General features: G+C 40.1%; 1 protein-coding gene across 1 annotated transcript in view; it reads right to left on the bottom strand.

The window, feature by feature from the left end:
• The window catches only part of cep83 (centrosomal protein 83), a 73459-nt gene that overhangs the window by 17195 nt on the left and 30559 nt on the right, over positions 1 to 25705 (bottom strand). The window contains exons 6-9 of the mRNA XM_073066017.1: positions 19640 to 19891; positions 10520 to 10651; positions 9300 to 9414; positions 7888 to 8032 (exon numbers count right to left, since the gene is read on the bottom strand). Of these exons, the coding sequence (XP_072922118.1) occupies positions 7888 to 8032; positions 9300 to 9414; positions 10520 to 10651; positions 19640 to 19891 (644 nt within the window). The remainder of the gene's footprint in view (positions 1 to 7887; positions 8033 to 9299; positions 9415 to 10519; positions 10652 to 19639; positions 19892 to 25705) is intronic.

The following is a 25705-nucleotide window of genomic DNA, read 5'->3' as shown; positions in this document are numbered from 1 at the left end:
TTAGATTGAGTATTGACGACTTAGGTTATCTGAATGTTTGTATTAACCTTACTTTTGTGCCCCTTTATAAATAAAAACGTTTGAAAATGATACCATCAGACTTCAGCGGACCTCTCTATCTTTGCTGGTAAGTGATCCAGTTACGGGATACGTAACAACGTGGGAGCCTCATCTCGAGATTTGAAACCAAAATTGGGAGGGCAGTGAATTGGGTTTGTAAGTCAAAAATAAATAAATAAATAAATTTGGATCTGGTACGCGGGTAGCCAGACGGGAAACCAGCAAAGATGGACGTGGATGAATTTATGAAAAACCCGACTGTAGAGGCGCTAGAGGCGGCCACCAAATCAGACTTGTTAAATTCGGCGAAGGGATTGGACCTCACAGAAGTGAGGTCGTCCATGAAAAAGCGGGAGGTGCGAGGGGCCATAACTCGGTATTACATTGGGAAGAAAGTGTTCGAAGCTGAGGTCTTGGAAAATATCCCTGAAAAAGTACCAGTGAGTGGAATGGATCAGCTAGAGTTGGAGAAATTAAGGTTGGAACATGAATTTAAAATGAAGCAGCTGGAAGCGGCTGAGAGAGAGAAAGAAAGGGACCAGGAGCTCCAACTAAAGGAAAGGGCTGAGAAAGAAAGGGAGCAACATGAATTTAAAATGAAGCAGCTGGAAGCGGCTGAGAGAGAGAAAGAACGGGCTGAGAGAGAGAAAGAACGGGCTGAGAGAGAGAAAGAAAGGGACCAGGAGCTCCAACTAAAGGAAAGGGCTGAGAAAGAAAGGGAGCAACATGAATTTAAAATGAAGCAGCTGGAAGCGGCTGAGAGAGAGAAAGAACGGGCTGACAGAGAGAAAGAAAGGGACCAGGAGCTCCAACTAAATGAGTTAGAGGTGGAAAAAGAGCGGGACCAAGCTGAAAAGCAAAGACAGCATGAAATTCAGCTAAAAGAGCTAGAAGTAGCCGAGAACGAGAGGGAACGAGCCGAAAAGCAAAGAGAGTATGAGGAGAGACGAGAACAGAGGGAACATGACTTGGAGATGGAGAAGTTAAAGAAAGAGCGAAGAGATCTAGGGTTAGAACAAGAGGAGAGGTTTAATGTTAGTCGGGAGTTGAGGGTAGTACCTCCATTCGAAGAGTCGGATGTTGATAATTATTTCTTGCTTTTTGAAAAGGTGGCAGTAAATCAAAAGTGGCCCAAAGAGCAGTGGGTGGCGTTGTTACAAAGTGTGTTAAAGGGGAAGGCACAACGAGCATATGCGGCCTTGGCCGTCGAGGAAGGGGAAGCGGAGAATTATGTCAAAGAGGCCATTCTCCGGAGTTACGAGCTAGTACCTGAAGCATATAGACAAAGGTTCAGAAATTTACAGAAAGGGTGGACTCAAACGTATACCGAGCTAGCCTATGAAAAGGGTGTGCTCTTGGACCGTTGGTGCACCGCGGAACAGGTGGACGGGGATTATGGGCGTATCAGGGAGTTATTTCTGATTGAGGAATTAAAAGGGTGTGTTCCGGAGGAGATCCGGATGTATTTGAATGAGAAGGCGAATAAGTCCATCTCAGAAATTGCTAGGTTCGCAGATGAGTATGCCCTAACCCACAGGACAAAGTTTTCCTCGCCAGAAGGTTACCCGAGAGACCATGGGAACGACCGAGGAAGTCCGCCGGCTGAGGCAGAGGTCCTGCTGGGAGCTAGTGGTAAGGTTGAGGGGGAAAGGCCAGGCGGCCCGAGATTTCCAGGCTTGACCTGTTTTAATTGTGGGAAGGGAGGACATATTGCCTCTAGGTGCTTTGCTCCGAGAAAGGAGCCAGAAAAAGGGAGAGCAGCGGTCCCTATCGGGTGTGCCGTGGTAATCAGTAAATCGACGAGAGAGCCCCGGGTAGACAGAGTACGAGAAGAGTCAGAGACTTGGCTGTCACCCGGAACTGTGTCCGTGAAGGGGGGAGACCCACCCATTCCCATCCGAATCTGGCGAGACACCGGGGCGGAGCTGTCGTTGATCCGCCGTGAGATACTAGATTTCGGTCGGAGAAGGGGAATGGTCGCCATGAAGGGGATAGGTACAAGAATAGAAATGGTGCCCCTACATCAGGTAATTATGGATTGTGAGCTAGTATCTGGACCAGTCGAAATAGGGGTGCCATCAGAATTCCCGAGAACTGACGCGGACGTCCTCCTCGGAAATGATTTAGCCGGGGGGCAGGTTTGGACAAGGGTGACACGGCTCAAACAGCCCGTGAGGATTGCAGCCCCGCCCCACGCATCTCCAGTCTGTACCACAGGCGCGAGCATTCGCAGCCTGTCAAGAAAGGCAGCTGAGAAAGCAAGCAGTTCAAATCTGGCCAGTATTGATTTGGCTGAGACGGTCCTACCGACCCTGTACCACGAGGGTTCTGAGGGTGGTAAACCGAAGAGTAGTAAAGTGAAAGGGGTTAAGGGAGAGGAGCGAGATCTTCCCTTAGCGAAGAGAAAGGTCCTAGAAGTAGGAAATAAAGAGGAGAAACGGAACCAACTGTTAAAAGGTCCAGAGTTGGACATGGATGATCTGTCGGGGGTGGCAGCCCTGTTTGAAGAAGTTGAGAGTTATCAAGGTGTTCCCGAGAATGAGATGAAGGCAGTCCTAGATGAAAAGGATGCCATTACCTTGGAGAGGTCTGCTGGGTTGGCAGACGAGATTGTTTCAGCCCGCGGGGTTGAGTTTACTCCGGAAGGGAGTTGCCCAGAGAGGAACTGGGAGGATCAGGGGAAGTCAGAATTTGAAAAGGGTACGGGTATTGAAAGCCTGGAAGAGGCAGATGTCCCGTTTGAGTGTGTCCAAGATGTGGATGCACGTGGTACTGAACCTAGTAATGGAGCTCAGAAAAGGTCTGAGGTATTTGATTCAGTTGAAAAGGAATGCAGTCCCTGTGGGTCAGATGGACTGGGTTCAGTGAAGACAGGGTTAACCCTGGTAATTGGGGGAAGGGAGGGTTCCCAGGTGTTGGTACACGAAGGGGTGGTGAACCTTAAAGTGGAACTTGACCATGGGTGGATAAACATTATTATTGAAGGGAACGGGACGTTTGTAGTTCCCAAATCAAATGAAGAAAATTTAAAGTTTAGATCGGTGTCAGAAGAAGCAACCAAGCTACAGAAACGAGGGCTTGGTAACGCGGTGCCTGCACATCGATTACATGTGGATTTGGAATGTAAAGGTGCCCCACACGCTGTTGTTATTCAAGAGAGCGCTGTGAAAAGGCCGAAATTTAAATGCGGCCTGAGGGAAAGGTTCGAACTGAAACCCATCAGCCTGCATGGTCTTGACGAAAGGGTTAGCTACCTGTGTAACATTAAAGATTTGGGTGGAAATTCCCACGATGATTTAAGTTTGGGACACGGTGTTGAGAGAATAACCCTTATGGAACAGAAAGGTGGGAGAGTACCTTGCCAAATTACCCAGGTCCCCCACGTAGGAACTCACCGGAAAAGAGGTGACGGCTAATGGGGGCGCCATTTTTAAATAGAAAAACCAGCTGTACGGGATTTTGACAAAGCATGTGAATAACAAAGACAACGCCCTTGGAACCCTGCCTGTTGAAATCTGATGCTACCAGCCTTTAGTCAGGGACAAGATGTTACCATATTAAAGGAAGTGACACTGTAATCGTTAACTGTTTAGACGCTGAAAAATGTATGACGCTACAGCTCTGTAGTTAAAAGAAAAGCTTTTGTACTATGTTAAATCCTAAAACTCTGTAAGACTCTGTACCACTCCGTTTTAACTGCTGGTAAAAATGTTTTTAAGAGGGGAGGTGTTATGATCCCAGCTCCCTCCTTTGTGAGAATCGCCAGAGCCCTAGTGAAGGGGGGGTCAATGACCCAAGAGAAGAGAGAGATACGTGCGGTGTCCCTCGTTTCACGGCGAGGCAAAGCTGGCGACAGTGGTCATTGTCTCGTGGAGACACCTTTGTGAATTGGGAACTGTACTACGTGTATACCCTCAGGGCAACGTGGGTGGAGAGATGGAGAGAGATTGCATCATCCCAACCTGATTGACATCTGAGACCCCGTGAGTTCAGATAAAAGAGAGGTTGTAAAGACGGCCCCCCAGACGCACCAGAAGACACGCTAGAAATCCTGTGACAGTGTTTAATAGCGACAGCCCGTGGTGGGGTTCGTGTGCATCTTTTCCCTGCCTGGGATTGGCGACCTCACCACGCAAGAACGGCTTAGCTACAGGGGAGGCCACAAGTGAGTGTCCATTCCCCAATGAGACTCCAACGAATCAAACTCCTAAAGGTTTACACCACAAAAGACGGCAGCTGGTGGAACTGCAGTGACCGCAAGAGACTTTCAGATATACAGCGGACAATATATACATTACCCCTAGACAACGATAGAGTTTATTTCTTATTGGTTATTACTATACCTGCGCTTTAGATTGAGTATTGACGACTTATGGTATCTGAATGTTTGTATTAACCTTACTTTTGTGCCCCTTTATAAATAAAAACGTTTGAAAATAGTACCATCAGACTTCAGCGGACCTCTCTATCTTTGCTGGTAAGTGATCCAGTTACGGGATACGTAACACTATAATATCTTTTTTTGTTGGCTGGAGCACCATGATCTATGCTCAAAATCTCAAAAATAAAAATCTACTTTTAGAAATGCTGCAATATCTCAGCACTATACTTCAAGCCACCATCAAGTTCACTAACTTTTCGTTCTATTCTGGAGTCAAGAAAGCTCACCAACACCTCTACTTTATGAGGTGGTTGAAGAGAGATGGATGAAGAGTTTCCTAATGGCAGAACGTGAATTCATGATTGGTTTCATTACTTCTCACCAATTAAAATATTGAGCAAGATTGAAATTGACGAGGACATTTTTTCTGCAGTGACTGGGTCTCTGACTTTGTGGCTCAGAAGAGCAGAGGAAGAATGCAGTGGTGACAAGAGATTCCATCATTAGAGAAGTAGATAGGAGAGTCTGGACTCAATAGCGAGACCCAAATGGTATATTGCCTACCAGGTGCCAGAGTCAGGGACGTTTCAGATTGTGTCCGTGGTATCCTAAAGGGGGAGGGTGGACAGCCAGACGTCTTGGTACATATTGGTACCAAGACAGGAGGTCCTAAAGAGAGAATTGAGAGAGCTAGCTAGAAAGCTGAAAAGTAGGACCTCCAGGGTAATAATCTTTGGATTGTTGCTTGTGCCACACATCAGTAAGGGCAAGAACAGAATGATTTAGCAGATTTCCTTTTTTAAACCAGCAGAGCCACTCCTCCTCCTCTGACTACCTGCCTGTCCTTTTTTAACAGGTTGTGTATTCTTGGATATTAAGCTCCCAACTACAATCGTCTTTCAGCCATGAATCTGTCATACTCACAATGTCTAACAGAGCTATAAGATCATCTACTATTTTTCATATACTGTGTGCATTCCAATATAACACCTTCAGTCCTGTATTTGTGACCCTTTTTCAATATTGCATCCCTTTTACACTGCAACCCATCCCACTCACTGCAGCTTTGCCCCATCATCTGCCTGTCCTCCTTGACTGGTTCACTATACACTACCTCTGCTTGTCAACCAACATCCCTATCCTCAGGCCTATCACTCCAGTTCCCATTCCCCTACCAAATTAGTTTAAACCCTCCCCAAAAGCTCTAGCAAACCTGCCCACAAGGATATTGGACCCCTTTGGGTTCAGGTGTAGCCCATCACAAACCTTCCCCAGAAGAGATTTCAATGATCCATAGATCCGAAACCTAGCTCCCTGCACCAGTTCCTCAGCCACACATTCAAATCACATCTTTAGAAAGAGGTGACATAGAATTGGAAGATGTAGATTCCTTGTGGATGGAGTTAAGGAAATGCAAGGGCAAGAAGACCCGGATGGGTGTTATTTATAGGTTTCCAAACAGTAGCCAGGATGTGGTCTACAAATTACAGCAGGAGAAAGAAAAAGCATGTGAAAAAGGTAATGTTACATTAGTCATGGGTAATTTAAATACGCATATAAATTGGGAAAATTAAGCTGATGCTAGATCCCAAGAGAGAGAATTTGTGGGATGTCTCCAAGATGGCTTTTTGGAGCACCTTGTGGTTGAGCCCACTAGGGGCATCAGCAATTCTGAACTGGGTGTTGTGAAATGAACAGGATATGATTAGGGAACTTAAGGTAATGGAGCTCTTAGGAAACAGCGATCATAATATGACAGAATTTACCCTGCAATTTGAGAGGGAGAAGCTGAAGTCAGGTGTATCAGAATTACAATGGAGCAAAGGGAATTACAGAGGCAGGAGAGGAGTGGCCAAAGTAGATTGGAAGGGGACACTAGCAGGGATGTTGGCAGACCAGCAAAGGTGGAGTTTCTGGAAGCAATTCAGAAGGCACAGGATGGATACATCCCTAAGAAGAAGAAGTATTCTAAAGGCAGGATGGCACAAATACGACTGGCAAAGGAAGACAAGGCCAACATAAAAACAAAAGACAGAGTCTACAATAGAGCAAGTATTAGTGGGAAATTACAGGATTGGGAAACCTTTAACAAACAACAGAAGGAAACAAAAAAAAACACCATGTTGGAGGTGGGATAAATGAAATATGAGGTCAATAATATTGAAAATGATACCAAAACTTTTTTTTCCAGATATATAAATAATAAAAGAGAGGCAATCATAGATATTGGACTGCAGGAAAATGATGCTGGTGAGATAGCAATGGGGTACAAAAAAAAAGCAGATGAACTGAATAAATATTTTGCATCAGTCTTTACTGTAGAAGATACTAGTAGTGTGCCAGAACTTTGCGAGTGTCAAGGGGCAGAAGTGAGTGTAGCTGCTGTTACTAGGGAGATGGTGCTTAGGAAACAAAGGTTTGAAGGTAGATAAGTAATCTGGAATTGATGGACTATATCCCAGGGTTCTAAAAGTTAAAGGTAGCTGAAGAGATTGTGAAGGCATTAGCAATGATCTTTCAAGAATCATTTGAGATTCTGGTATGGTTCTGGAGGACTGAAAGATTGCTTGTTACTCCACTCTTCAAGAGGGGAGGGAGGCAGGAGAAAGGGAATTTTAAGCCAGTTAGCCTGACCTCAGTGGTTGGGAAGACGTTCAAGTTCATTGTTAGGATGTGGTTTTGGGATACTTGGGAGGCACATGACAAAATAGGCCAAAGTAAGCATGGTTTCTTTATGGGCAAACAACCTGGCAGATCTGTTGGAATTCTTTGAAGAAATAACAAGCAGGATAGACAAAGAAAAACTGGTGGATGCTGTGTACTTGTATTTTCAGAAGGCCTTTGACAACATACCACACAATACTTCTAAGTATATCTCTAAGGTATTTTCCTCTACCACCATACCAGGCAGCCCATTCCAGGCATCCACAACTCTGAGTAAAAAAAAAACTTACCCCTCATATCCCCTTGAACCCACTCCCTCTCACCTTCAATGCATGCCCTCTAGGATATTAGACATTTCAATCCTGGGAAACAGATAATATTTGTCCATTCTATCTATGTCTCTAATAATCTTGTAAACCTCTATTAGATCTCCCCTCAGCCTCCAGCACTCCAGAATGAAAAAAAACAGGTTTATTCTGATTCAGCTTCTTGTGATAACACGTGCCCTCTAAACCAGGCAGCATCCTGGTAAACCTCTTCTGCACCCCCTGCTACGTCTCAACATCCTTCCCACAGTGGTGTGACTAGGAAAGTTACATGCGACTAACTACTGTAAGACAAGACAATATTGCTTATAAATACAGATTTGACAAAGGGGACAAAGTTGATGAAAAAGTGAGGCTAGATTTCAGTGGTATCTAATGTATAAGGGTAGAAAGAATTGGTAACCAATACTGTACTCAATTTTTTTTTCTTCTAAAAGTTTCTAGAAGAATACACACTTTTCATCTTGTAGTGCTGCAAGTTTCTGGAAATCATCTTCTTTAGCAGCCTGAACTTTCCGGATTAGCTCTCTTTCTTTTTCTGCCATAAGCTCTTTGTGCCTTTCAATGTTGGCCCTCAGAATTTCATTATCTGACTGCAAACCTATTGGTCAAAAAATAAAAATGAATTTAATTTTAGTTTATTTTTTGATATAGCACAGTAACAGGTCACTCTGGCCCAACAAACCCATGTTGACCAATTACACCCATGAACCTATTAACTTATATATATTTGGAGTGTGGGAGGAAACCTACACAGTCATGGTGAGAAGGTACAAACTCCTTACAAACAGCCACAGAACTGAAATTGGATTGCTGGTGGTGTAATGGCAGTATAGTAATCACTACGCTATCGTAAACATCATTCATAAGTTCAGCAGTCAAATAGAAGAGCAGCTTAAAAAAGAAGTGAAAAGCTACATAGAGGACAGCAATTTACCTGAGTAACTGAATACGCAGATTCAACTCTATGCTTTTCAATTTTAGCCTACAGTCACATTTCTCTGAACCTTGTTTGCATTTTCATGAACAACTAAGTGATACAAGTCAGAATTCAGGTTCTTTATAATACCCCCAAATAGCTTTGAAAATGGCACAACAGATAGATAGGGTCATAAAGAGAGAATTTTTGCACATTTGCATTCATAAATCTAAGTACTGAGTACAGGAGTTGGGATGCTGGAGTTGTACAAGATGGTGGTGAGGTCTAATTTGGAGTATTGTGTGCAGTTCTGGTCACCTACCCACAAGAAGGATATCAATAAGTTTGAAAAAGTACAGAGAAAATATACAAGGATGTTGCCAGGACTCAAGGACCTGAATTATAGGGAAAGGCTGAATAGATTAGGACTTTATTCCCTGGAGCATTGGACAATGAGGGGAGATTTGATAGACCTGTACAAAATTACAAGGAGCTAAAAATAGGGTAAATACAAGCAGGTTTTTTCCCACTAATGTTTCCACTAGAGGTCATAGGTGAAAGGTGAAATATTTAAGGGGAACTTATTTAATTTGAGGGTGATGGGAGTGTGGACTGAGCTGCAACCAGTCCTGATAAAGGGTCTCAGACCAAAACGTTGACCATTTACTCTTCCACAGATGCTGCCTGGCCTGTTGAGTCCTCCAGCATTTTGTGAGTGTGCCAGCACAACTGGGTTTGATTTCATCTTTTAAGTAATTTGGATAAGTACATGGATGCAAGAGGTATGGAGAGCTAAGGTCTAGTTGCAGGTAGATGGGATTGGACAGAATAATAGTTTGGCATGGACTAGATGAGCCAAAGGGCCAGATTTTGTGCTATAGTGCTCTATAACTCAAATGACTAAAAGGAAGTCCATAGCAATATATCAAACAGAATTTTGCAAGGATACCATTCAATTGGCTTTGCATGTTATCTCTTTCTCTTTCAATTTCTCCTTTGGCTTTTGCTGCTTCTAGTTTGATGTTTGTAACTTCCAGCTTATGGGAATGTTTGCATTCTTCTAGCTGTAACGATAAGAAAATAATTTAGGATTACCACCCTCCCTTTTTAAACTGGAACTATTGTAATCTCAGATAGGACGCAAATCATTCAGTATTAGCAAAACAACCAAACTACAATTTAGTAGAGCAAATATAGGTCCGTTATAATTTACAGTACATTGTGGAACTAAGCCTTGCAAATACCAAACATACAACTTAACTGGCTTGCATCTTTTCATGGCAGGATTGGTTTCAATACTACTCTGGCCTTTGCAATGCAAAAACTAGAAAATAGGCATGAGGCAGTTGTCGCATTATAAACTAGTGATACTGGATCAGAGGAAGAAAGCTGAAGAACAAAGGGAATTGCAATTTCTATTAACTTGCTTTACTATATCTCTTTTTAAGAACATACATCAAAATTTAGTCCCCTGGGATTAAATACGCCACACAGATCAATTCTTCAAGCTTTGAACTCATACAAAACAATTGCGGAACTTCCTAAGGGATACAAATGGATGCAACATAGAAGATGCAAATAGACTCTGTGGCAATATTTGATCTGAAGCATTTATTTCTAGCCAATCTCATTAATGTACAAGAAAAATAAGAGTGATCTTTATTATCTTTAAAATATAAAAGTATGAGGGGTGATTGAAGGTAGAAGGAGTCAATTTTAGAAAACCTAGCACATTTATTTTTCACCATAGTCCCCTCCTACATTTACACACTTAGTCCAGCAGTTGAGGAGCATATGGATCTTGGACCTCCAGAAAATGTCCACAGCAGGGGTGATTGATAAGTTTGTGGCCTAAGATAAAAGGAGATGAGTTATACAGCTCTCTTTACATGTACATCATGTACATGTACATTTACATCAACTCTTTGAGTGATTATGCACAAAGTTTGAAGTTAATAACATCTCCTTCTACCTTAGGCCACAAACTTATCAATCACCCCAATGAGTTATTAATTCATAGGAGGGGACTATGTTGAAAAATAAATGTGCTAGGTTTTCTAAAATTGACTCTGTCTATCTTAGGCCATGAACTTATCAACCCCTCGTAACTTAGCACAAATATTTAAATATTCCAGGGAATCTAGTGCAGGCATCCTTCCTTTGACTCACTTTGATTGACAAAGCATTAACCTCTCGCTCAGATTTGTGCAACTTGCTAGTCAACTGGGTGTTCTGTTCCAGGAGCTGCTGCAGTTCCTTCTCCAGGCGCTCCAGATGCAGTTTAAGTGATTGCTTCTCTGCCTGTGAACAAGAAAAGAGCCGTAAATTGTACATAGTAACAACTTACATAAAGCTTTCACTCAACATCCAGCGAACAGTACTTAATGTAGATCAGCTCCTTCTTGCACATTAAGTGAATGCTCCACTCTTTACTTTTGCCAGCATAAGTTTTTCAACAGCAACAACAGAACTACATTTCATAATTTAAATTCTTTTTGTCCCAAAACCTTAGCTATGACTGAAGACAAAATAATATTTGAGAATTTTGGCAAGAGTCAAATATTTTTCACATAATAGTGAATCTAGATATTAAAGGAGCAGCTACGAGCAATGAAGGCTTATCTGCATGGGCTTTTGGATCCATTTTACCTTGTCCCCAACTAGGCAAAAATCCCATTTAAATCCAAGTGCATATTCATCCTTGAAGCTAATTATCCTATTGCTTTAGGATTCTTTGCAGACTAAGTTGTACCATTAACTGTGATTCCAAACCACAAGAAAGTGGCATGCTGAAAGGCAAACACGAGGAAATCCGCAGATGCTGGAAATTCAAGCAACACACACAAAATGCTGGTGGAACGCAGGAGGCCAGGCAGCATCTACAGGGAGAAGCACTGTCAACGTTTCAGGCCGAGACCCTTCGTCAGGAATGGGGGGGGAAGAGAGGGCCGAAGCCCAATAATAGAGATAGGAGAGGGGGTAGGGCCTACAGCCCTCCTCTATTACTGGGCTTCGGCCCTCTCTTCCCCCCCATTCCTGATGAAGGGTCTCGGCCAGAAACATTGGCTACTCTTTTCTCACGGATGCTGCCTGACCTGCTGAGTTCTTCCAGAGTTGTGTATGTATTCTTTGATCCACAGCATCTGCAGTTGTATTTTTGTGTCCCTATAGATGCTGCCTGGCCTGCTGCGTTCCACCAGCATTTTGTGTGTGTGGCATGCTGAAAGGTTAGTTTGTGCAAAGAATGGGAACAGACCCAAGGCAGGCAATTTAGCATGTTCCTTTTGTCATTCATAAGCTCGAAGACAAACCTCCACATTCAAACACTGAATTAACTAAGGGCAGTAAGGCCTCGTATAAACAGGTAGATGGTTCAGGTATAAATGGATGCATGATATGTGGCCACATTGTTGCTAGCTTCAGGAGAAACTTACAAATACTAATACAGAAACTATTACTGCACAAGGACTGCGACCTTCTTTTCTTCATGTACTGAACGTTTAGCAGTGCAATAAACAGACAGAAGTGACAAGCCTATGATGGAGTCAGAAGTATCCAAAGTAACAAACAGGTGTATGTACAGTAGTTCACAAAGTCATTCGCAGTGTCTTCCACTACTGAATTTCAAACTATTTTTAGAATTTCTTCTGATGATTCTGTGGAAACATATGTACATATTTTAAGGTCCTAATGTGTAACAAAGGATGAAAGCAAAGAGGTTCACGTTGTCTGCTGGGAGCCAGATCAGAGTTATTCAAGTCTGGAGATTAAGAATGCTGCAATGGGTACAGGTGTGATCCCTGGAAAGTAATCTCTTAGTCAAAGTGGAGATTCCAGACTAGACTGGAATCAATGAGGGATGCTCGACAACTGTGGCAGGGTTTGAATGCCTTAACCTCCAACAAAGTTAAATCTTGTGACATAGGGGACAGCAGAGTTTCACTTCCAGATGAGCTCCATGCCTTCTATGCTCAGTTTGACCACTGAGGAACAATCGCGCACCCCCCATCTGAAGATGATTTGCGGGCTGCTTTCAAGAGAGTGAATCCAAGCAAAGCATCTAGTCTGGGCGGAGTACCTGGCCGAGTACTGAAGACCTGTGCTGACCAACTGACTGGGGTATTCACGGATAGCTGCAACCATTTGCTCTGGCAGTGTGTGGTACCCACCTGCTTCAACCAGGCTTCAATTGTACTGGTGCCCAAGGAGAGTGTGGTAACTTGTCTAAATGACTATTGCCCAGTAGCACTTGCATCCTCAATCATGAAGAGCTTAGAGAGGTTGGTGTTGTCAGCTCCTGTCTGAGTGGTGACTTGCATCTGCTCCAATTCGCTACTGAAGCAACAGTTCTACAGCAGATGCTGTCTTCTTGGCTCTTCACACAACTCTGGAACATCTGGACTGCAAAGGTGCACACATCAGGATGCTCTTTATCGAATACAGTGTGGCATTTAATACCATCATCCCCTCAAAACTAGCTAGTAAACTCCAAGACCTGGGCCTCAGTACACCCTTGTGCAATTGGATCCTGGATTTCTTCATCTGTAGACCCCAGTCAGTTCAGATTGGTAAAAACAATCTCCATCAGCACAGGAGCACCACAGGGGTGTGTACTTAGCCCCCTGCTCTACTCGCTTTACACCTACGACTGTGTGGCTAAGTACAGCAGCAACACCATATACAAGTTTGCTGATGACACCACGGTTGTGAACTGTATCAAAGGGGGTGATGAAGCAGCATACAGGAGGGAGATTGAAAACTTGGCTGAGTAATGTAATAACAACAACTGCTCACTCAGTGTCAATGACCAAGGAACTGGTTGTAGACTTTAGGAATCTGCGGAGGTTTGGCATGCTAAACCTGTATAGATGTGTGGTGGAAAGTGTGCTGACTGGCTGCATTGGGAACACCAATGCCTTTGAGTGGAAAATCCTACAAAAGGTAGTGGATTTGGCCCAGTACATCACAGGTAAAACCCTCCCAACCATTGAGGATATCTACCTGAAATGTTGCTGTAGAAAAGCAGCATCCATCAAAGATCCTCACCACCCAGGCCATGCTGTTTTCTCGCTGCTGCCATCAGGTAGAAGGTACAGGTATCTCAGGACTCGCACCACCAGGTTCAAGAGCAGTTATTACCCCTCAACCATCAGGCTCTTGAACAAAAGGGCCTCATTTACACTCCTTTCAGGACTCAACTAATATAGTTATTTCACGGTCATTATTTATTGCTATTTATTTATATCTGCATTTGCACAGTTTACAGATCCTGATATTTAGAATTTACAGTTACTGGTCTATAGATTTGCTAACTATGTCCACAAGAAAAGAATCTCACGGTTGTATGTGGTGACATGCATGTATTCTGATAATAAATTTTACTTTGAAATTTATACCTTAATCTGAAGAGTTAAGGACCTTCTGAGTTATAATCATCTCAAGAATTGCAAACGGGGGGGGGGGGGGGGCATCACGTGATGACGTAGGATCAAGACGTTGGAAATCCAGCTCCCTCGTAAAAAGTAATGAAATAGGGTTTAAATGAAGAAGAGTTAACAAATACTTACTAGAAACTATTTATAAGCAACTCAGGATTATTTTCAGATATGGCTCCTAAACCGAAACAGAAGAAAGCTACTACTTCGAAGACTGCGCAAGTCGGCGGGGGAAAAGGCCTAACCGTCTCGGTGAAGCCTCGTACTCAAGTTGGATCTCCTCCCGGCGAAGTGCATGGCACTTCTGATGATGCGGGACAAGAAGTTGCGGCAATGTCGGCAGTCTCTAAGAAGAAACGGCAAGAACAACGCATGCGCGAAGGAACAAGTATGCATGAACAGATATTAACAAAACTACAAATCCCAACTACAATTGGAAGTGAATCGGAAGTGGAATCAGATTCTTTGGGAAACACAGATGAAGAAGAAGAGGAAAAGGAGGAGATTAAAGGAGACATAAGAGATATCCTGATATATATGATGAATGAATTAAAAGCTATAAGAACAGATATAAGAAGGATGCAGATTACACTCGATAATGTGGTGGAAAAACAAAAGAAGATGGATAATAAAGTTAAAGAGATGGAAGTAAAAATGGAAGAAAACACTGAAAGAATAGATAAGATAGAAGACAATAATCTTGCCTGGACAATAGAAAGAAAACGGATGTTGGAAAAAATAGATGCGCTTGAAAACTCTAGTAGACGAAATAATATTAAAATTGTTGGTCTTATAGAAGGTACAGAGGGAGAAAATCCAATAAAATTCTTCCAAGAATGGATTCCGAAAATTTTGGAAATGAAAGAAGGAAGTCAAGTAACTGAAATTGAAAGAGCACACAGAGCTTTAAGACCAAAATCCAAGATCAATTTTGATAAAATGCTTAAGGTACCAAGATAAAGAAATGATCTTGAAGGCAGCTACTCAAGGTGCTAAAAAGAGAAATGGGCCATTGATGATAGAAGGGAAAAGAGTTTTTTTTTAATCCAGACATAAGTTACGATCTTCTGACGAGGCGGAAGGAATTTAATCCAGTGAAAAAATCTTTATGGGAAAAGGGCTATAAATTTTTATTGAATTACCCAGCAAAATTGATAATTTTCCTGGATAACGAATAAAGAAGATTTTTCGTTGACTACCGGAAAGTGGAGAAATTTGTACAAGAACTTCTTGATATCCAAGAGGAGGAGTAAAGAATTATAGAAATGAAGTGGACTAATGATGAAGACTGAAATAAGGTTGGACTTGACGGACATTTATAAGGAATAAGAAAAAAATAGTTGAGGAGTATTAATTGGGAGTAGAGACATTAATTATTTTCTTTTTTTTTCTTCACTAATATATTTTCTTTCTTTTTTTTTTGCGGGGGAGCTGGAGGAGCTCCTGATCGATGGGTGCGAGTTTCACGTGTACAATCATGGCGATTGCCATGACCCGTAAAATGGGGGGGGGGGTAATGTTGTGTTTCTTTTTATTCGCAACATTAGTGGGGGGGTATTTTGTTTTTTTTTCTTATATATTAGTTACCTTTCTTCTATTTTTTTTCTTTTTTGCCTGGATGGTTGGGGAGAGACTCATAGCAACATGGAGAATTTTAAAGAGTTCCCAAGGTATTATGAATGATTAATTTACTTAATTTTTTAAGTTTTAATGTTAATGGACCTGTGAAAAGAAAAAGAGTTTTAACATATATTAAGAAAATGAAAGGAGATAGAGCTTTTCTACAAGAAACACATTTAACAGAAACAGAACATAAGAAATTAAAGAGAGATTGGGTTGGAAATGTCATTGCAGCTTCATTTAATTCAAAATCAAGAGGAGTTGCAATTTTGGTTAATAAAACTTTACCAATTAAAATACAAAATGTAGTAATTGATTCTGTGGGGAGATATGTGATTATACATTGTCAAATTTTTTCAGAATTATGGACTCTTATGAACATTTATGCACCAAATGAAAATGATCCAAAATTTATACAAGAAGTTTTTTTGAACTTGGCTGATGCACATGATAAAATATTAATAGGTGGAGACTTCAATTTTTGTTTAGAACCAGCTTTGGATAGGTCAACTAAAGTTGCTACAAAATCAAAAGTAATAAAACTAACTATCATTAATGAAAGATTTAAACCTGATTAATATATGGAGAAAAATTAATCCAAGAGAAAGAGACTATTAATTTTATTCAAATAGACATAAAACTTACTTAAGGATTGATTTTTTTTATTATCAAAAAATATTCAGGATAGAGTGAAAAGTGTGGAATATAAAGCAAGAATACTGTCAGATCATTCCCCCTTGATAATGACAATGATAATGATGGATATGGAGGAATCGATCTATAGATGGAGATTTAATTCAATTTTATTAAAACGTCAAGATTTTTGTGATTTTATGAAAAAACTGATTCAAATTTTTTTGGATACAAATTTACATTCAGTTGAGGATAAAATTGTATTATGGGAAGCGATGAAAGCATATTTAAGGGATCATATTATAAGTTATACATCTAAAATTAAGAAGGAATACATGGCAGAAATAGATGAATTGGAAAAAGATATCATAAAATTAGAAAAAGAATCTCAAAGATATATGACAGAAGAAAAACGGCAACTTGTTAATAAAAAATTACAATATAATACACTCCAGACATATCGTACAGAAAAAGTAATTATGAGAACTAAACAGAAATATTATGAATTAGGTGAAAGATCACATAAGATTCTTGCTTGGCAGCTGAAAACAGAACAGGCTTCTAAAACAATAAATGCAATTAGAACAAGTGCAAATAAGGTTACTTATAAACTTTTAGAAATTAATGAAACTTATAAAAAATTTTATACTGAACTATATCAATCAGAATCACAAAATAAGATTGTTGACATAGATAAATTTTTATCACAAATAACCCTTCCAAAATTAAATTTGGAACAACAGAAAGGATTAGATATGCCCTTTACATTAAAAGAGGTTGAAGAAGCTTTAGGATCACTTCAGAGTAATAAATCCCCAGGAGAAGATGGTTTTCCTCCTGAATTTTATAAAAAATTTAAAGATTTATTAATTCCTCCTTTTATGGAATTAATGTATCAAGTGGAAAGAATGCATAAACTCCCACAATCTTTTTTAACAGCGATCATAACTGTATTTCCAAAAAAAGATAGAGATCCTTTAAAACCAACATCATATAGGCCTATTTCTTTGTTGAATACAGATTATAAAATAATAGCAAAAATTTTATCTAATAGAATATCTAAATATTTACCAAAATTAATACATATGGATCAAACAGGTTTTATTAAAAACAGACAACAATGGATAATATAACCCGGTTACTTAGTATAATTCATTTGGCACAAAAAAGAGAGGAAATGAGTGTGGCAGTTGCTTTGGATGCAGAAAAAGCATTTGATAGATTGGAATGGGATTTTTTATTTAAGGTATTGGAAAAATATGAGTTAGGAAAATCTTTTATACAATGGATTAAAACCTTAAATACTAATCCTCAAGCTAAAGTAGTTACAAATGGTCAGATTTCAACACCATTTTGCTTAACGAGGTCAACTAAACAAGGCTGCCCATTATCACCTGCTTTATTTGTATTGGCAATAGAACCATTAACTGAATTAATTAGAACAGATTCAGACATTGGGGGCTTTAGAGTTAATCAAGAAGAATATAAGATTAATTTATTTGCTGATAATGTTTTGATTTATTTAACAAACCCATTGCAATCTTTGCAAAGACTATCTTTTAGATTGGAAGAATATGGGAAAGTATCAGGGTATAAAGTAAATTGGGATAAAAGTGAAATTTTACCCCTTACCAAAGAAAATTATAATCAATGTCAATAAATGGGATAAAATATTTAGGTATTAGAGTTGATAATGATGTAAAAAATTTATATAAACAAAATTATTTGCCATTATTTAAAAAAATAAAAGAGGATTTTGATAAATGGATGATGTTACCAATAACATTAATAGGTAGAGTTAATGCTGTAAAAATGAATATTTCCTAGATTGCAATATTTATTCCAAACTTGACCAATACAATTGCCTCAGAAGTTTTTTCAAGAACTGAATAAATATGTAAGGAAATTTCTTTGGAAAGGAAAGATGTCAAGAATATCATTGGAAAAATTGACATGTAAATTTGATTTAGGAGGGTTACAACTTCCAAATTTTAAGAATTATTATAAAGCAAATCAACTTAGATTTATTGCGTCTTTTTTTGATTAAGAAAAACCTGCATGGATTAGAATAGAATTAGATAAGATAGGAGAAAACATACCAGAAGATTTTATATATAAATGGGAATCCAAATGGATACGGGAAAAAAAAGAATCTCCTATATTAAGACACTTGATTGATTTATGGAATAAGGTAAATATGGACGATGAGATAAAGAAATCTTTATTAGCAAAAAGAACTTTAATTCAAAATAGGCTTATTCCTTTTACAATGGATAATAAACTTTTACATAATTGGTTCCAAAAGGGGATTAAATATATAGGTGATTGTTTTGAAGGAGGTATATTGATGTCGTTTGATCAATTAAAAAATAAATATAAAATATCAAACAACACTCTTTTCTGTTATTTTCAATTAAAGGCTTATTTACGAGAAAAGCTGGGTCAAACAATGTTGATGCCAAAACCTAGTGAAATAGAAATATTAATTCAAAAAGGAAAAATTAAAAAATTTACATCCTGTATGTACAATTTGATTCAAAAACAGACAATTAAATCAGGAATTCATAAATCAAGACAAAAATGGGAATCTGATTTGAATATTAAAATTGATGGAAAAAGCTGGTCAAGATTATGTTCTGATAGTATGATAAATACAATAAATGTTCAACTTAGATTAGTACAATATAATTTTTTACATCAATTATATATAACACCACAGAAAATAAAGATTAAATTCAAATATGTCTGACCAATGTTTTCGATGTAATCAAGAAATTGGTACTTTTTTACATTCTACTTGGTCTTGTTTTAAAATTCAATCATTTTGGATAAATCTAAGACTTTTATTGGAACAAATTACTGGAGTACAACTCCCACATAGTCCAATATTATTTTTATTAGGAGACATTGAAGGGACAATACCGAAACTTAAATTGAATAAGTATCAGAAAAAATTTATAAAAATTGCATTGGCAGTAGCCAAAAAAGTTATTGCAGTTACTTGGAAATCTGATTTAGATTTAACTATGGATCGTTGGAATAATGAAATATATAGTTGTATTCCACTTGAAAAAATTACATACAATCTAAGAAATGAATATGATATATTTTTGAAAATTTGGCTCCCATACCTACAAAAGATAGGATTAAATACATAGGTCCTTTGAAGATAAAATTATAAAGTAATTGGGGAAAGTAAAAATAAATATTAAAATTATTTTGAACTCCATGGAGCATGTGAGGATCCTCCGATATCCAGGCAATCTTTCTCTTTCTTTCTTTTTTTTCTTTCTTTAGACAAGGGTTAAGGGGGGGAGGGTTAATATTATTTTTTCTCTTTCTTACTATTTTATCATTACATTTATTCTTTGTAATTTTACAAACAAACAAACAAATAAATAAATAGAAAGAAAGAAAGAATTGCAAACAGTAGTCCTGCAGTATTAGCCTTTGACTTCTGTTACCAAAGCAAGAGTATATTTCCTGGAACCTTAGCCATGTGATCCTTTAGTGTTTACTGTTGTATGAAGTGGAAGTCAGATTTGAATGAACTGCAGATTTGGTCACATGTGCTTCTGTATAACAATGGAAACAAGCTTACCTCCAAAGATTTCATAGAACTTTGGAATTCAGCCAACTGTCTCACTTGAATTCTCTGCACATTCTCAGCTTGAGCACCAGAATCTTCTCTCTGAGCACGAATCTCTGCAACTTCAGCTTCAAGACACTTGACTTTCTGGCAGAGTTGGACCTTTTCCCTCAAGAGTACTTCAACACGTTTACTATCTCTAGTGGGATCAATACTCATTATCTGGTCGTGCAGAGCTTGTTTGTCAGCTTCCAATCTAGCAATCTACCACAAGAAAGAACAGACCAAGGCAATGTGTTACTATATATGTTTAAAGCCTTGTTCATGCAGTATTATAGAAATAAATGTGATAAACAAAGAAAGGAAGTCAAACATTTAGGAAAGCATTACATTTTTGAAAAGCTGTAAAGTGCCACATATCTACTCTGAGAACAGCCATCTCTAACTTAACTGGGATGTGTATGGGGAATAGGGTCAGGTAAGTGCTCCTAGCAACTTAAGTACGCTAAAGAGGTTACACAGTTGCATTATTTTAAATTTAATGGCCACGAGCAAGACTTCTCAGTCCCTGAGAAACAGGCAGCAAAAGGAAGGGAATTACATCACTTTCCAGCACTGTTTTTGGGACATAAAGAGCAATAATGGTGACTCACATTCAAAAACTTGCAAGGAAAATGTTTAAACAAGGCCCTGCCATTAAATTTGTAGAACTCAATATTCCCCACTTTACCCGGTCCCAAGTTACATAAATATTATGATGAATGTACCACAAATGGAAAGTTCTCCTATTTCCCTCCTATTTTATAAAACCCTAGTTAGGTCACATCTTGAAGTACCGCTGTCAGATCTGGTCGTCTATCGTAGAAGGATGTCAAGGCTCTGGAGAGGGTGCAGAAAAGGTTTACCAGGATGCTGCCTGGATTAGAGAGCATATGCTATAAGGAAAGGTTGGAGAAAGTTTGGCTGTCTTCTCTGGGGTGGCAGAAGCTAGAGGAGATCTGATAAGATTATGAGAGAGGCATAGATAGACAACCAACATCTTTTTCCCAGGGCTGAAATGTCCAATAACAGCGGGCATGCATTTAAGATGGGAGGGTAAATTCAAATATGATGTGTGGGGCAATCATTTTTTTAAACACTAAAACGCGCTGTCTGGGATGGTGGTGGAGGGAGACATGAAAGAGGTGTTCAAGAGGCTCTTTGATAGGTACATGAACGTGCAGGAACTGGAAGGATATGGGCATTGTATAGGCAAGAAGAGATTAGTTTAGTTGGTGATTTGATTACTAATGTAATTAGTTTGGCACACAATTCTAAGCCAAAAGGCCTGTTCCTTTGCTGAACTGTTTTCTGGTCTATATTCCCTACACTAGCAAATTTATAGAATGACAGAAGAATTTTGAGATAGAGAATTACAAATCTACAAGAAATGCTATTCCCTACTACCTATGCAGAGCCCTGTGTCCAAAAGCTTTGCTCAATTTTTCATAACCTGGTTAAAAACCCAGGCCGAGAAACTTAAGTGACCCAATCATCATCAAGCAACTGAGTTCCGAAATGCTAGTACTTCCATACATACATATGGAAATTACATATGCCGAAATTCTCTCCACTTCTTTGCTGAGGTTTGATACTCTAGGACAGGGGATGTTACAACACCCGTGTAACTGCATGATTTTTCAGATTGTTTGCTTGTATAGGACATTACAGCAAAGCCCAATTTATTGTTATCAGACAGATTTCCTGAAGGAATTTTAAAACTCTGTACTTTTTTATTACCTACAAGACACTCCCTTAAAGCTTCCCTGTCAGACTAAGAACATTACAGCACAAGAACATCCCTAATGCACCAGGAAGGCTAACAATATCGCCAAGGATGTCTGCCACCCTGGTTGCAACCTTTTTCCTCTCTTCTCATTCCCAGAGAAGATACGGGAGCTTGGAAGGCCATATGGCTAGACTCAAGATAACTGTGGAAATCAGTCAGTTTGTAAAGTATGTCTATATCCAGAGATGGAGACAGAGAGCTATCGAGAAAAAGCAGGGAGGTCACTTTCCTGCTGATGCTGCCATATTCTTGAACCCTTAATTCTATCTCTTCTGTTATCGTCACTTTAGCAATTGATTTTGCACTATTTCAGTTTGCACTACTATACTTTGCACCATTCTGTTGTTTTGCACAAATCACTGTATTTATTCATTTATTACAGTGTATACTATTTACTCTGTGAGCTTCTCGCAAGTAAGGACTTTCATTGCACCCTGATAATATGACAGTAATCAGATTCATGATGGTTTGCTTTTATGATACGGGCAACTCAATACTTCTGTCTTATGGTTGTGAATAGTTCAGTTTTATTTTTAGCACTCACACTGGGTCTCACCATAGTTGAGTTTGGGAATATTCTTAACAGTGTCCTGTTAATGCAAGAGGAGAAGGTTTCAGAGCTTGGATCTACTCCATTGCCTATTTAGCTCTGGTTATTGTAAGTTGTGGGTGCTGCTATTTTCTGCAGTTCAGTGTAGTTGCTGGTCTAATGGTAAGCGAAGCATATGCTAACTGAGGTTACAGACTGCGCTGGTAGATTTTCAATACTTCTCACAGCCTCAGTAAAGCAGCCAGCATAAACAGTAACAGGAAGGGGTCAATAACTCTACTGGGTGTTTTTAAAGACATCCCAATAGTAACAGGGACATAGAGAAGCAGATAGGGAGACAGATTCTGGAAAGATATAATAATATAATGGTTGTCATGGTGGGAGATTTAAATTTCCCAAATATCGATTGGTATCTCCCGAGAGCAAGGGGTTCAGATGGGGTGGATTTTGTTAGGTGTATTCAGGAAGGTTTCTTGACACAATATGTAGATAAGCCTACAGGAGGAGAGACTGTACTTGATCTGGTATTGGGAAATGAACCTGGTCAGGTGTCTAATCTCTGAGTGGGACAGCATTTTGGAGACAGTGATCACAATTCCATCTCCTTTACCATAGCATTGTTGAGGGATAGGAACAGACAAGTTAGGAAAGCCTTTAATTGGAGTAAGGGGAAATATGAGGCTATCAGGCAAGAACTTGAAAGCATAAATTGAGAACAGGTGTTCCCAGGGACAGGTACAGAGGAAACGTGGCAAATGTTCAGGGGATATTTGCGTGGAGTTCTGCATAGGTACGTTCCAATGAGACAGTGAAAGGATGGTAAGGTACAGGAACTGTGGGTACAAAGGCTGTTGTAAATCTAGTCAAGAAGAAAAGAAAAGCTTATGAAAGGTTCAAAAAACTAGGTAATGATAGAGATCTAGAAGGTTATAAGGCCAGCAGGAAGGAGCTTAAGAATGAAATTAGGAGAGCCAGAAGTGGCAATGAGAAGGCCTTGGAGGACAGGATTAAGGAAAAACCCCAAGGCATTCTACAAGTATGTGAAGAGCAAGAGGATAAGACATGAGAGAATAGGAGCAATCAAGTGTGACAGTGGAAAAGTGTGTATGGAACCAGAGGAGACAGCAGAAGTACTTGATGAATACCTTCATTAAGTACCTCTGCTTCAGTATTCACTACAGAAAAGGATCTTGGCGATTGTAGGGATGACTTACAGCGGACTGAAAAGCTTGAGCATATAAATATTAAGAAAGAGGATGTGCTGGAGCTTTTGGAAAGCATCAATAGACAGTAGGTGCAGAAGTAGACCATTCGGCCCTTTGAGCCTGCACCACCGTTTTGAGATCATGGCTGATCATCTACTATCGATACCCAGTTCCTGCCTTGTCCCCATATCCCTTGATTCCCCTATCCATAAGATACCTATCTAGCTCCTTCTTGAAAGCATCCAGAGAATTGGCCTCCACTGCCTTCCGAGGCAGTGCATTCCAGACCCCCACAACTCTCTGGGAGAAGAAGTTTTTCCTTAACTCTGTCCTAAATGACCTACCCCTTATTCTCTAACCATGCCCTCTGGTACTGGACTCTCCCAGCATCTGGAACATATTTCCTGCCTCTATCTTGTCCAATCCCTTAATAATCTTATATGTTTCAATCAGATCCCCTCTCAATCTCCTTAATTCCAGCGTGTACAAGCCCAGTCTCTCTAACCTCTCTGCGTAAGACAGTCCAGACATCCCAGGAATTAACCTCGTGAATCTACGCTGCACTTCCTCTACAGCCAGGATGTCCTTCCTTAACCCTGGAGACCAAAACTGTACACAATACTCCAGGTATGGTCTCACCAGGGCTCTGTACAAATGCAAGAGGATTTCCTTGCTCTTGTACTCAATTCCCTTTGTAATAAAGGCCAACATTCCATTAGCCTTCTTCACCGCCTACTGCACTTGCTCATTCATCTTCAGTGACTGATGAACAACGACTCCTAGATCTCTTTGTATTTCTCCCTTACCTAACTCTACACCATTCAGATAATAACCTGCCTTCCTGTTCTTACTCACAGAGTGGATAACCTCACACTTATTCACATTAAACGTCATCTGCCAAGTATCTGCCCACTCACCCAGCCTATCCAAGTCACCCTGAATTCTCCTAACATCCACATCACATGTCACACTGCCACCCAGCTTAGTATCATCAGCAAACTTGCTGATGTTATTCTCAATGCCTTCATCTAAATTGTTGACGTAAATCGTAAACAGTTGGATAAGTCAAGTTGGATAAGTCACCGGGACTGGACAAGATGTAACCAAGGCTACTGTGGGAGGCGAGGGAGGAGATTGCTAAGCCTCTGGTGATGATCTTTGCATCATCAATGGGGACAGGAGGGATTCTGGAGGATTGGAGGGTTGCGGATGTTGTTCCCTTATTCAAGAAAGGGAATTACAGACCAGTGAGTCCTACTTCAGTGGTTGGTAAGTTGATGGAAAAGATCCTGAGAAGCAGGATTTATGAACATTTGGAGAGGCATAATATGATTAGGAATAGTCAGCGTGGCTTTGTCAAAGGCAGGTTGTGCCTTACGAGCCTGATTGAATTTTTTGAGGATGTGACTAAATACATTGATGGAGATAGTACAGTAGATGTAGTGTATATAGATTTCAGCAAGGCAGTTGACAACGTACCCCATGCAAGGCTATCGAGAAAGTAAGAAGGCATGGGATCCAAGAAGACATTGCTTTCTGGATCCAAAACTGGCTTGCCCACAGAAGGCAAAGAGTAGTTGTAGACAGCTCATATTCTGCATGGAGGTCAGTGACCAGTGGTGTGCCTCAGGGATCTGATTAGGGATCCTACTATTCATGAATTTTATAAATGATGGATGAGGAAGTGGAGGGATGGATGAGGAAGTGGAGGGATGGATTAGTAAATTTGCTGATAACACAAAGGTTGGGGGTGTTGTGGATATTGTGGAGGGCTGTCAGAGGTTACAGTGGGACATTGATAGGATGCAAAACTGGGCTGAGATGTGGCAGATGGAGTTCAACCCAGTTAAGTGTGAAGTGGTTCATTTTGGTAGGTCAAATATGATGGCAGAATATAGTATTGATGGTAAGACTCTTGGCAGTGTGAAGAATCAGAGGGATCTTGGGGTCCGAGTCCATAGGACACTCAAAGCCTCTGAGCAGGTTGACTCTGTGGTTAAGAAGGCATACGGTGCAATGGCCTTCATCATTCATGGGATTGAGTTTAAGAGCTGAGAGGTAATGTTGCAGCTATATAGGACCCTGCTCAGAACCCACTTGGAGTACTGTGCTCAGTTCTGGTCACCTCACTACAGGAAGGATGTGGAAACCATAAAAAGGGTGCAGAGGAGATTTACAAGGAAGTTGCCTGGATTGGGAGGCATGCCTTATGAGAATAGGTTGAGTGAACTCGGCCTTTTCTCCTTGGAGCGACGGAGGATGAGAGGTGATCTGATAGAGGTGTATAAGATGATGAGAGGCATTGATCGTGTGGATAGTCAGAGGCTTTTTCCCAGGACTGAAATGGATAGCATGAGAGGGCACAGTTTTAAGCTGCTTGGAAGTAGGTACAGAGGAGATGTCAGGGATAAGTTTTATAAGTTTTTTTTTTACGCAGACAGTGGTGAGTGCCTGGAATGGGCTGCCGGCAACTGTGGTGGAGGCAGATACAATAG

This window comes from Hemitrygon akajei, chromosome 14 (assembly GCF_048418815.1).
Source record: "Hemitrygon akajei chromosome 14, sHemAka1.3, whole genome shotgun sequence".
In the NCBI taxonomy this organism is placed as follows: Eukaryota; Metazoa; Chordata; class Chondrichthyes; order Myliobatiformes; family Dasyatidae; genus Hemitrygon; species Hemitrygon akajei.
Note: the sequence above shows the minus strand (reverse complement) of the source record. Positions and strands in the feature narration are given on the sequence as shown.